Consider the following 14753-nt stretch of genomic DNA (forward strand, 5'->3'; position numbering starts at 1 on the left):
AAAAAATGAAGCAGGGACAAGAGTGAAATAAACATAGCACTAACTATGCTATGGTTATTTCACTCTAAAACTATGTTAGGACCTGACATTTAGCTGCAGTCTTCTTTAATAATACAGTGCAAAGAGTATAATTGTAGTCAAGATGAGGCCTGGAGATTTAATACCCATATTTATGTCTGTATTACAGTTTGGTCACAGTCTATTTACATGTGTCTTGGCCCTGGAATAAAAAAATGTTTAGACGAAAGGCTCGCCCCATTGTCTTGGGGTCAGGCAAAGACAAGGTACAGCAGTCATTTGTTCACACATTAACATAACAGTACAAGGAACAGCTTTCATTTGTTCATACATTAACATAAGAGTACAAGGTACATCTTTCATTTGTTCATACATTAACATAACAGTACATATTCCAATAACATATCAAGAGCAACAAAAAGGGGAATTAAATGGAAAAGCAATGGCTGAAAGTATATAATGTGAACCTTGTTGCTATGAGTCTGAGGTCTTACCATTCAACTAATGATCCAGCTCTGCAGTAGTTGTCTTTTATTGATCACATTATTTCAGTTGCTAAGTGGGAATTAATCAAGAACTGTTATTGTATTAAATTGTGACGTAGCTTGGTGGTTTTTAGCTTATTTAAAAAAAGCAAATAAAAAAACAAAAACAAATATACAACAATATAAAACATAAGGTCTACAGCAAAACTTGTTTGTTCATTGGTGATCTGACAATGATCTCAACAAGCAGCAACCATACTGTATACTTCCAGTTTGAGATTGGGGGGGGCAAGGTGCCATCAACTTTTGTGCACTGGGAACTACAATATGTTATCTCAAATGTATTTGCAAAAAAGTAGTTTTGAGTCTTTAATATGCTGTATGGGTTCCCTTTCAATTCAAAGAAGACCACCAACATACTTGTGGGATATGCCTGGCATTCAGTGTAGGTATTCACTGAGCTCTTTATATCAGAGCTGCCGATAGGCCCCTTCCTGGGGTGGCGTCCTTGGTCCCGCCTGCCGAGGGGTTTAAACAGTCAACACACAGTCAAGGGTGCTCTGCGATTACGCCCTCCAAGGAGGGTCGTTCTTCCCGAATGGAACCTTGATATTGTACTTGTGGATCTCAAGAAGGCCCCGTTTGAGCCCATACACACCATAGCGTTGAAGTATCTGTCTGTGCAGACAGCCTTCCTACGGGCTATCACCACCGCAAAGCGGGTCAGTGAGCTACAGGCACTGTCTGTGCACAGCTCCTATATGCGTTTTTGGGATGATGGCAGCAGGGTGTCACTATGTACGAACCTTGCTTTCCTCCTTTAGGCAATCACAGCCTTCCACATGAACCAGTAGGTGGAACTGGAATCTTTCCATTCACCTCTGTTTTCGTCGGAGAAGGAAAGAAGATTGAACTTCCTCTGCCCGGTGTGGGCATTGATGTGTTACGTGGATAATTATGTTGGTGGTTGTCTTCGAATTGAAAGGGAACGTTAGTTACTTACCATAACCCTGGTTCCCTGAAAGAGAAGACTACCACCAGCCAGCGCGGTCACAGCAGTCACCCTGACAGGTTAGACCCAAAAGAGAAAATGGCTTCCGTGGGTTGACTGTTTAATCCCTCGGTAGGTGGACGTAACCCCAGGAAAGGGCCTATCGGCAGCTCTGATATAAAGAGCTCAGTGAATACCTACGTAAGGCAAGCCTATCCCATAAGTATGTTGGTGGTCGTCTTCACTTTCAGGGAACCAGGGTTATGGTAAGTAACCTAACGTTTCATGTTTTGCTTAAAATATATATTAAGTCAGGTGCCTGTTACTTTTTTTTTTTTTTTGGTGACAGAAGCAATTTCCCCAGCAGTCACATTACTATGGATTTGCAGAAATACTGTTAATTATTTTTAAATCCCTGCGCTAGTGCTTGCCAATGTGTTTGAATATAAATCGCTTTTTACATGTTTTGCTAACACTTGTTTCAATACTGCAATAGAAAAGACTGATTCTGAAAATGAGTACAATAACTTAATGCAAAAACATCAATAACTTCTACACATCTGCCACAGTAAAATAAATGATGATGGCTGGTCTGCATTTTAATCTGCTAGTGTGGCAATTTTCTGAATAGACCAATGAGAGACAATGGCTCTGATTTAAAAGAATAGCACCATTAGACCTTAATGTGAGCCCCCTGCTCGTTTACCTTACTGGAACCAATCAAGCTATATAATTGAACATGACGCAAGTCAATAGAACTCTGCAGAGGGTCGACATTCTGTCATTCTTATTCCCTCACTATCAGAAATGACTCATATTTTATCATTAACCTTCTTGTGTACACAACACTGTAAGCAAAAGAAGATACATGATATTAAAATGGTACAACGTTAAATATTAGAATATGCAGATGCTGTAAAAGGACATTCAACTACAAATACATGTGGTTTTCAACATACTGACCGTTTGTACCAAGCAAATAAAAATTGAAAAACAAACAGCTCAACTTTAATAGGTGATCAGAAACTGATTTTTAGAATCTCAAGCCAAGTCGCTTTTGAAGGTCGCTATAACCTTCATTGTTGAACACCAAGAAAATCAGCCTTGTGGTGTTTGGGGGATAAAAGCCAGTCTTTTACGTTACATATATAAATATATTTTAATTGAAGCTTTAGTTATGGTATAACAGGAATAACTATTCATTCTGTGTTCTTCTAAGACAAGACTTCATGTATACATGATCTATTCATTACCTCAGCTTATTCTATTTCTTTGTTGGGTGAGTATAAGGCATTATTAATATATCTGCCCATTTAGAATGGTCCACCCTTCTGTGCCACCAACACTATTTACTAAAATATCTCATTTTATATTAAACTAAGGCTGGGTGAGGGATCCTAAAAATATATGTTAAGTAACATCTTGGCATTGGAAGACATTTAAAAAAATAATAATAATACTAAGTTCAGTCATTTATTTAAAGTCCAGCGGTCCTCCATTGAATATCTCACTAGATACAGATGTTTAACCTCAACAATTATAAAATGGGAATGAATTGACAATGGTAGTTCATCACACAACACTCTCTGTTACAACATTAGCGTTGGCAATTATTTCCAATTGCAAAATATCTAAGACAAGCCTTTTCCCCAGTATTATTACAAAGAGTATAATGGGATACTGTAGATATCCATCTATACTACACATGTTTTCATGGGAGATAAATGGTACTTAAACGTGCAACACCTCAGCAAACAAGTAGCTGCAATTGCTTGCCGTCTGCCCTCATAACTCATGACCAGCGGGCGAGGGAGTCATGTTTAATAAACACTGTGTGGCTTCTTCCATGCGTGTGATTAGTTTTGCCACCTACTGTAATTTTTTTCAGGTTAGGCTACCCCACAGAAGATTCCCAATTTTTATTTTCACACTAGCATATCGACCAGGTGGGTCAATAGCCTGAATTAATGTTTTCAAATAGTCCCAGGAGGGAGGGCTAATAACATCCATCTTACAGTATTATCTAGCTAGTGCAATTTAAGAACATCCCGCTTCTTTATATATGGGCAGGCTACATGATATTAAGTGAGAAATAGCTTAAGTCTTACCCAGTTTTGAGTTTGAATATTCCATACAACCAAGTAAAGATGAACCGATTGAGTTATTGGGCTCACAAAGTTCCTTATCAAAATAGAAGTAGATGAATCTCTGAGTTAAAATTAATTTAAAAAAATCTAACTAAAAAAGGTTGATAAAAAAAAAAACTTATTAACTCTGAACCTTTTTTAACAAGTAAGCTGTTTTATGTGATCATGCATACTCATAATAGGAAATGAAAACCTTGCGCCAAAGTTTAAAAGTACAGTTTACCCAACATAGTTTTTTTAAACAGATTTGTCCTATGCTACTTGTTTCTGTTTATTTATGTTTTGTAATCTTGTTTTTTTCTTTTCTTACTTATGATTTCACTTCAGTGCTCTCCAAGCACAAATGCAGTTTTCAAGTCAATTTGTCTGACGGGCTCATTTCCCCTCATAAAATGTTGATAGGCACATAAAACCCAACTCTCAATATCTTGTCAACACGCAAGCTGTTAAGAGATTTAAGCTCACATCTGGAACTGTTTGGCAACTTTATATCAAGCTAAACACTGACTGATTTACTTTACAGTTAAATCAGGTGAACTTTACCAAACACAAAAAAATGTAAAACCACAAAAAGCCCTTTATGGTTGACACACAAATAACTTATTGAAAAACTGATATTTAAGGCATTTTGAATAAATAGGTACATACTGCAGAAACAAAATAAATAAAAACAACAACACATTTGATTGTTGATCAGAAGAGAGGAGTATTGCTTACAATAATATGTTACAAATCTGTTTATTTTACAGAATTTTTACATTGCACACTGTGTCACCACTTCTAAATGCACCGTAATTAAAATGAAAAACCTTTAAAACTCCATTACAATTTTTGCTCTAGAGCAGCAAATGTGTTTTCACATAGAAGAAGTATTATTCCTAACAGCAGGTTCCCAGAAATAAATGTGACTTACATGTTTTCCTTTCAAGATTTTAGGTTTTCAACGTGTCATTTGGTTTGAGATCAGGGATGTTTCCTTTGATCGCTACCGGAAGAGCAATTAGAAATAAATAAATAAATAAATAAATAAATAAATAAATATACAAACAAGTGCTGAAAAGACCTTTGAAACAGACTTTAAACTTATAAGTGTAAAAATGTGTCAGGATGTTAACAATGTACATAACAATTATAGGCGTTATTTAGACTGTTGTAGTAACACATGGGGACGTATAACGCAATATTTTTCAGAACCCTGCTAATTACTCTTTAAACTAATACAAAAACCCCTATCATTAATGTGATGCATACAAATATTAACCAACGTACAGTACTGCGGGTTCAAAGTCACCCAACACAGTACTTCTGGTTTGGCTGAAACCCCTCTTGGCTTTGGTGTATTAAAGTGAAAGCAAATCTAATCATGTGATATTAAAAACATACACATCCACAAAGACAGACACACAGACCAAACTGAAACCATATCTGGAGTTTTATTATAATAAATGTGCTTAACAGCAGTCATAAAATCAGCATATACAGACAATGGACAGTGATTTATCATAAAAAATATAATATCTACATTTATTAAAATCAGGTCACAAGAAATAAAATTCACAGAAGTGAAAGAAAGAATAAGCAAAAAAATAATAAGACAAATTTCTACAAACAGCAGATTTTTTATCCTTTACAAATTCAATATTTGGCAACATTGCAACAGTACTTAAAACACAGCCTAGTGGCTCATGTGTCTAAAAGGGCCATTAAACTTCAAAAAGAACAGCCTATAAAATAAATTACACTTATTATTACAAATGGAACGACTCAAGGACTGCAGTTCACAAGCAGCATTGAATATTAGAAAAGCCATCTGACTTGGATATCATAAATTACATAGGTCTCAATTGTGAAGTTTTGAAATAAATCTCTGTTTACAACCTATGCTTGCACTTTCTATGTCATTTCACCTGGAGAGTGAAACTGTCCCCACAGCTTCATCGGCTGCTTTCCTGTCAATAACCAATCAGCAGCTGCTACCTCTATTGACTGACCTGCTTTCAGCCAGTAACATGCTTTGACCCGTCATACACTGCTGAAGTGAAATGACCCAGGAAGTACAAGTGCAAAATGATAACCCCAGAATAAGGCATAGAAACAGAGAGCTTCCTTTGATGTAAAGTAGTACCAGAGATTATAAATTTGAAATTAAAACACACATTAAACATTTAAAATGTTTCTTTCAAAACTGCACATTTCTAGCAAATGGAAGTGCACTTTTTTTTCTTTTTGGGTGGGGGGAAGGGGGGGGGGGGGCGGGACACTGTGGTTTGGGTTAATTCGTGAATTTTGTCTGGTTTACAGATTTTTAATTTTTTGTTTTAGAACATTTTTTATTCTCCTCATAAAAGGGAAATCTGTATTTTCTGCACATCTCTACTTTTAAGAATTAAGATAAAATACCATTTAACAGGATCTTAACCACAAAATTATAACCTACGACTTGCTCTGAAAGAAAAGAACTTCCTGACAGAAACATCAGTACCAACCTGATTTGGGCTCTTAAATGAAACCAATTATTTGCTTTTCTTCTAGTCACTAACCTTTTTGTTCTGCAATCTAAAATGACATTTTACACCTTATTCCAGTCCTCTAGCTGCTGCTGCAGTACTATGAAAAGATGAGAGGTGGTCATTTTCTAAAGAAAATTAGACTTGACCGACCTTTTATTGTTGTTTTCATGTTTTTAGATTCTGGTACAGTGAGAGGCAGCCTATACATACATTTAGATATATCGCAGTAAGATATATGTCACTACATATATATATATATATATATATATATATATATATATATATATATATATATATATATATATATATATATATATATATATAATATAAATATACACACACTGTATTTCTTAGCTAGTGGTGTACAAACTCCGAAATAAAAGGCATTTTCAGGTTCGTCTCGCATCAACAGTACCTTCAACAGAAATGGCATGCTGCACTATCAAGGGAGACCTCATTTGATAGCACACCTGGCCCTTTTTTCGATGCGTGTGCAAGGCAGATGTACCTAGTATAACATCAAAATCTGTTACCAGAAGCTAATCTTCCTTAAATTGCTCACTTATTTTATGAAAATTGCAATATTACCTGCACACCATGGTGAAAGCCTATATATTTCTAATATTTTTGACTTTATGTTATCACATCTACCATCATTCAATTACAAAATAAAATACAAGAAGCTGTACTGCAGCTAAATGCATGGTTTACTTAAAACTCACAATGTCCAGTGATTTCTTAAAAGGGTATTTGGTACAGTAGTTGCCTGCTTCACAAAGGTAAGAGACAATACCATTTAGACAAGGACATAATTTATGCGATAGTGCTTATCATTGAAGCTCTACCATGTGGTAGTTAACCCTGACTGGAGTTATGCGGCAGATATCTGAATGGAGCAATATTTCTGAGTTGTGTGTATCTATGTTTGTTGTTGTTGAAAGATGTGGAGCTCCAGTTGAGCTGACAGGCTGCGATTGGCTGATTCTGCAGTTGTGGGTACAGGACTGGTTGCTTTCGTCAGTCCAAAGTATTGAGTGGCAGGTCTTAATGGACAATAACATTAATTTGTTAAAAAGTTTAAATTTAATAAGCGCATTGTTTGGGAGCGTATCACTTCCAGGTCACATATGCAAAAGAAAACGCTTTTTTTTTTTTCACAGTAAGCTCATTTTGATATCACATTGTTAAATATATATTTTTAATATCATTAAACATAACATACTTTGTCTTTGCACTTTATATGGACAAGTCTGTATATTTTCAATATATATGGTATCACAATATTTGATGTTGGTGGTGGGGGAAGCAGTTTTAAAACACAATCCCTGATTTATTAAAAACAAAATAGAAAATACTTAATGCCATGTGGTAAACATTTACTTTATACTTCAACAATTGAGAGCCCAAAACCCTTAATTACAACTAGGTTGGTTTACTGCATGACTTTTCAGACTTGCGTTTGGTTTTTCATGTAAGGTACACACGTTTTAAATGTGGTTTAAAGCTGCAGTGTCCCAAACTCATGAATTACAGTTCCTTGGTGATTACGGGTGTACATTGTTGCATGAATGTGGCCTTCTGGAACCTGTTTATTTTAAAAGCAGAATACACAATTTGCTTACATTCCTCAAAGGAGGTTTCAGTATCACAAAAGCATTCTACTCCCAGCAAACTCATTTCAAGACTGAAAGTGAATTTTTCAAGTATTGCTAAGCACTAGGTAACCTTGCAAAAAGACTTTTATGGAATTAAGTCATACAAAAATCATATAAGTGCATACAAAAAACTAGGGTGGGTTAACTGGTCTGTTGTACTGAGTAGTTATTAGCAGTCTGTCCTCTTGAGTTATATTTCCACCATCTTTGGGGGAGTTAAGAGAAAGAGTTAAACACTATTTTGAGGGGCACTGCACCTTTCGATATAAATATTGTTGCAATATCCTTCACTGTACGGTGTAATTAAATACTGCTGGCCACAGCATCAGTAAACCAAATCACTTTTAGAAACATCAGTGTACACAGATATTTCAAACTGCCCTTATAATAAATATTTATGAAATAAAATAAACCTGGATTCCATAAAAAAAATCACCTTGGGTTATACATAGAAACTAACACAAATGTGTGAGTAACCTTTTCACATTCTTAAGCATCACAATCCCAATGCAGAGCACAATCTTTGAGAAAGCAACCCTGTCACCCAAAAACATTCTCTTCACTTTCTTATCTACGGAACGTACTGACACACTGTACAGATTTCTCTGCGCAGATACTGCTGAAGCACAGTGGGATTTGACAGCACCTGACAAAGTACCGCTACAGATCTGAGCCCTCAATCATAACTGAAATAAATGATTGACTACCTCACATAAATTGTTGCTTGGCACACTACTACACTTAAACCTTCCCTTTATAAAAAGGTAAAGATTGAAAAAAAAAACAGAAGTTTTTTTACATGTGATAAATGTTAAATGGTTGACATGATACCACATTTCCTCAGGTTAGGGGGCACTTGGTGTGCACAGTGAAAGTATTACAAACCATCATGTATTCTGTGTAACTAGGATATTGCAGTGCTCAAAAATATCAACAAGTCAAATATCAAGGGTCAATAGTCATTTAAATGCAAGTATCAAGGGTAAATTATCATCTAAATTCTGGTTCCTACAGTATCTTCAAAGATAAGACAAAGTGTTCAGACATTTTCATCATGCCCTTAACTTTTTATTTGTGTTATATTTTGGTCAGTGAACATAGAACATCAAACTTAGGAGGAAATCAATGATCAATGCTGGTTTACAAATATTTAATTTCAATGGGTTGTAAGAATCACTGATCTTTGTTATAAAAACAACCATCAAGATTCAGGCATATGCAAATAAATTCCCATGGCACTGAGAAAGCTCATTATAAAAGCAGTACTTTAAAAATCAAATGTCAGGTTTCAGATTTGTCAAAGTACAAAAAAAACAAACAAACAAAAAAAAAAAACATCATCATAACAAAGTCTGCATCTATTTGTCCTCAGATTTAACCCATCATACAATCAAATGTTGTGCCATTTTTGATTCTATGATAATTTGTATGCCAACAAAAAGTGACTCAAACACTTTACAAAATGTTAATCTTTTTATTTAGATATTGATGGTTGAGTCAGGGAGGTATCAACTCATTGTAGGTGTGTGTTGCTGAATGCCCCTGTGTGCCTGCTGGCACACTCTCCTTGCCTGCTGGCACACTCTCCCCCCCCCCCAGGTGATGGCATGCTTTACTGGATTTGCATGACTCTGGGCAATAACGGGAGAATTCCGACATCTGTCTTTGATTTCCATGCCTTAGGATTTACTGGCACTGTAGAATACAGAACTGTGTTCTTGAAAACAAAGGGGCTACCTTTCAAGCTTCAGTAGAAACTCTAAGGAACAATGCCATTGCTACATGCACACAGGACAGATGCCTAAAACAAATATAACCATCTGTACAGTGACTGAAATGCTGATATCACTTTAAGGCATTGAGCATTTCATGATTTACTGCCAGTTCACGCAAAACCAGTTAAGTCAAATGTCTATAAGGCTGGCAGAGTCTGGATTCATTTGAGAATAAGATAAGCTTCCAGAAGTTTATATTTTAGTCAGCACATACATTACTGCATACAAATTTGACTTCTAAGAATTTGGCAAATATTTAACTGCTTTAAAATATTAACACATATTTGAGTAATGTTTTGAATTGGCAAGAGAACAGTTTAATTGGTATAATTCGTACCATATTACATTGAAAGACAAAAAAAATCTCAGGAGTAAAATAACTCAAAGTCCAGAGCCGCATCAAATTGTCTGTTAAATTAAAGAAGAAAAGTAAACTTCTGTACAGTTAAGATCCTTTTTGAAGATTATTAAAGTAGACCACATTGTTGGATCAAAAAGTCACATAATTATCATTACTGGGAATCTGGGGGAAAAAACAAAAACAAACATACATCTCGACTATTTGAACAAGATGTTAACCTGCATGGCATTGAAAGGGGAAATGGTGAATCTGGAGGGCAGTTTGATAATGCATTTTAAAATACTAACCAAACAAGCAATTGCATTATTTTCTGAAACAAAAGACTACTCATATGAGCTTCATTTGATATCAAATAATTACATACACTGCTCTGTAGCTGGTCACTTCAAAATCATATTCCACTTAAAGCAACAGATTGAACTGGGCTGTCATCAACTGTAACTGTATTCCAGAGCTACACAGTTACAATACCAACCAACCTTGGCATAATCATCATTCAGATCATCAATAATCATTCATTATTTTCAAACCAGGCAGCCAAGTACGGGTATTGCCACGCTATAAACATACAATCAAATCTGTGCAAATGGCTTTGCTACCAGTGGGTCAGAGAATCATTTTAAACACTTCCCAGCATTTTATAAATTACGTCATTTAATTTATATAAACCGACACACATAGCGGGAAAACCCCCACTCCTATCATACAACAGCATTTCTTGTAAAATGACAATAATACTAACCTCTAGCCACTGAGACACATAGTTATACATCAATATCACTTGATAAGACCCACCCTTACCCTTGTCAAAACACAAATTACTTCTATCATGCACTGTACCCCCGGGAGCTTTGTCCGAGGAAGCTCATTGTTTTTTTGATAAATACGTCAGGAAACTGAAATGAATAACACACACAATCTTCTGTTTTGATTACAAATTACACAAACCCTGTTTGTTGTTTTTTCACACATTTCATTGCTTTTATACCGTATAAGGTCAAACTAATTCAAGTAGACAAATGCTTTGGCAAGTGCCTTCAAGTGATTAAAACTGCATGCGTTACTTTAATATATTAATTAGGAAGGGGTTGGTCATTCCTTCCTAACTGACATAATGAAAAGACCACGTATAAGAAAATCAATATATTGATTCCATTTTTTAAAGATTTACCTTATAATTTGATTGAAGGAATTATATTGTATAACTGCTCAAGAAATTTGGCACAACACAAATGACAAAACACATAAAACAGCTGGCAGTCGGGGATGAAACACTACTACACCAATCTTACTGTGACTGTTATGTTCTTTATCTTTCCAACAGCTAAAATGTACACATTCCTTTACACAAAACCCAGCTAAAGTCAAGTCAAAAACAGTTCCTCATCCTAAATAAAGCCACCCAAATCTGAAACTGTTCAACATGAAGAGGAAATGGGTTCAACAATGTTGTTTCCTGAATCAAAAGCGGTTGTGCTTTAACTTCCTGAAGACGCTAATAACGACAATGCATTAATGCACAGATTATCTGCATGCAGTCAGGCAGGATCACAGCATTAAAGCAAACCATCTTTCTTTGCACTCACTTTTTATTCTATGAACACATGTTGCTCTAGAATCCAATCTGACAGACATAGAGAGAAAACAATGCCAAGTAAAAATGTTATTGCACCAAAAACGGAACATTGGTTATAAGGTTGCATTGCTTTTAAGTAAAGATCTGTGCTTGCACCTAAAATGCTGGTATTGATATACTATTGTGCTCCCTATTTTTACACATGACATCCTACCAATGTATACTGTAATGCAGTACATGTAACAATGTAAGCTTTAGCAACATCAATAGTAACTTTTTCTTGTCTAGGAATGGGAAGAAAATTCACATTAATCAGCATTTAGTTATCCCTAAAGCACACCTTAATTGAAACTGATTCTAAATGTTTAGATACTGCAGCACCAACTACAAGGGAAACTGCATCTAGATATGTTATACTGCATCTCCAACTAAGCACAGGACATTTTTTATTTTTGTATTTCCGACATTTAGAGTATGGTGATTGTTTTGCACTACTGTTCACTGTAGGCATTGCAGGTTTGCAATGATGCATGCAATGTTCTTCACCACTGCAAGACCTGAATGGAATGAATGTTAAATCCTGATGCCTTCTTAAGCACATTCTGTTTTACTTTCTTAGGGTGGGTTCCTGTGCTAATATCTGCAGCCCAATGCTTGTGAATGCTTAACACTGGGCTGCGTAAACTACTGTTTTCAGTGAAGTCCCAATACAGTCACTTCAGCCCCCACCCATGTTATCGTGCACACACATCGAGTCTTTCTTTCAAGCTGAGCCTCAGCCACAGGAGATGACAGTAAACCGCTTTGAGATGCAGGACATGTTATGCAAGACGATACCAAGCAGAAACAGAAGAACACAGGCTACCAGTATCACAGTGCAGACCCCGGACCAGGTGGAACTTTTCACACCTCTCTGCCTCTCTGCCTCCTCTTCTTCACTGTCAGGGCCTGGCCTGTCCTGCAAGGGCTGCTGCTGCTGGGGAACTGTCACCATGGTGACTCCCTTTTGCTGGCTGCCTGGCAACAAGTGGCAACCCAAGTCTCCAGGCAATAGAGCTCTTTCTGTGGCGATGGGGAGGGGCAGCATGTAGCAACCATTGCTAGGCAGCCTGATGAAGACCGGGGTGTGTTCCGAGGCATGTGGGATAGCAATGACATTGATCATATCGGGGTCATCTGGAAGCTGAGAGATAGAGAATCCTGCTGGCAGCTTGGTGACCCCTCGGCACCATGGACATCTAATCTGTTTTTGACTGGTCCTCATCTGAGTGAGACACACAGAGCAGCATGTGTGCCTGCAGTCTAGGAGTTTTGGTCTGCGCCGAGGACTGAAATAGTTGAAGCAAATCTGACATTCCAAAATAGAGTCCTGGGAAAGGGTCTCCATTTTGTATTTAAAGAGGACAAAGCAATCCGTACAAAACTCAACAGTGTTGTCAGCAGGTGTGGTACTGCTTTCTCATGAATATCAGCTTTTCAGATGAAGCTTCCTTTCACAGAGGACTTTTTCAACAGCACATTAGAGAAACATCCATGTTACTTCTTTCCAAATCTGTAAAAGAATGGAAATTACAACATTAATCCTGTATAAAAAATTTTTTTAAAAAATTAAAAAGCCCTAGATTATTCATCAAAGAGATTAAAATTACAAGCACTTCACGGTTCAGGTATTAATTAATGCTTAATCTTTGATTTGTTTTCAAATTAAGGTCAGCTTATAACTTACTGCTTTTAAGGTGGCCTTGTAAGACATGGCTTACTGGCTTCTATTAAAATCTGGTCTAAATGGTAACTTTTACAGAATCATGAATGGAGGGACATTTTTTTTTTATTTTATTTATTTAAATTACCAATTTATACAGCATTCTTATTTTCATATCTCATTCATTTGAGAGTTCTGACCTCGGCATCTCAGCAAGTCACTGGAACTAATAAAATAAATAAATCTAAAGCTGACATTTGGATCTGAGCACTTAACTAAAGTGGCAGCTAAGGTGCTCCATTTAATTAATTGGTGTGTCAGGAATGTGGAACAAAATCATTTGTACAGATCCATTTGGACTGGCAGAACTAGGTCTACGCTGTAAAATCCAAATGTAAAGGAAACTTTACTTTCTCCATTTTAAGTACTGCAAGTCAAAATTTTAAATCATATGATACATATTTCCTTGCATTGAAATAAGACTAAATATCAGGAGGAGATGGAGTGGTGGTTTTCATCAATGTAAGGGAAGTTAGCTCAGCTTGGTTATCTTTACATGTTTGTGTTGAACTGGAAAGATTTTGTGGTATTTGTTTGGGGATGTCCTCTCTCAAACCCATTTTTTAAAAACATCATTAACTTTATGTTAGTGATTTTAACAGGCTTGACACCCTGTTCTGTCATTTTTTATGAAGACTATAAATGGCTGTGAGGTATAGAATTCTTATAATCTCTCCCCAATTGACAGGCTTTCCTTTTAGTCCTTTGAAATGGAGTTCACAGGATGTTAGTTAAGCACACAGAATGGGATCCTAGTAAGAACAAGCACCTGGTCTATGAAAAACAAGAATATCAAAGTGAAGTGCACTGAAGGAGTTGAATTAAGCTGTTGGCAAAGATTGAGCATTAACTCATTGTATCAGCCAGTTCACACATCCACACACTTTTTTACAAGTGACCTAGATTCTTAGCATTAGACAGCCGAGGTCGGCCTTTGTTCAACAGTTAAAAAAAAAAAAAAAAACACACAACAAGGGCATTTCACAATCCTTCTGAATAGAGATTTTAATTGATCGGACTACAGTATAATACTTCTTGGTTACATTTTCCCATACTCTCTCTTGGGGCTTATGCAGACCACAATATTTGTTGGTTTACAGCACAGTACCTGATGGAAAACTGACCACTGATCAAAGCTCCAAAGATTACTGCATAAAATATTTGGTAACACAGAAATTGGATGAAAGTAAGATTTGAAATCATCAGTATTGTTGTCATTTTGAGAGGAAACTGACTGAAGACTGTTTTCCCTATAATTTAAAAACTGGTTATTAATATGTATGGTCATTGTCAACATATTTGTGTAGGCAAAAAAGCAGGCCTTTACTAACAAAATTTGGTCTATTTTTCCTTTAAGAGTCATGGTGACTAACTGTATAATCCTACAGAAAATCCAGCCTGTGGTTGAGCCCACAGATGGAATTAGAGATAACACGTTATAGCAATTCCTAGCTGGAAAACCTCATCTTTATC

The 14753-nt window shown here is 36.2% G+C and overlaps 1 protein-coding gene across 1 annotated transcript; it reads right to left on the bottom strand.

Moving 5' to 3' along the window:
* Positions 1 to 6506: 6506 nt before the first annotated feature.
* On the bottom strand, positions 6507 to 13122 carry LOC121314212 (E3 ubiquitin-protein ligase RNF152-like). Its single transcript, XM_041247238.1, has one exon. It carries the CDS (start codon positions 12903 to 12905, stop codon positions 12294 to 12296), a length of 612 nt encoding a protein of 203 aa, XP_041103172.1. The 5' UTR covers positions 12906 to 13122; the 3' UTR covers positions 6507 to 12293.
* Positions 13123 to 14753: the final 1631 nt, after the last annotated feature.

Source organism: Polyodon spathula, chromosome 4, assembly GCF_017654505.1.
Source record: "Polyodon spathula isolate WHYD16114869_AA chromosome 4, ASM1765450v1, whole genome shotgun sequence".
NCBI classification, from domain to species: domain Eukaryota; kingdom Metazoa; phylum Chordata; class Actinopteri; order Acipenseriformes; family Polyodontidae; genus Polyodon; species Polyodon spathula.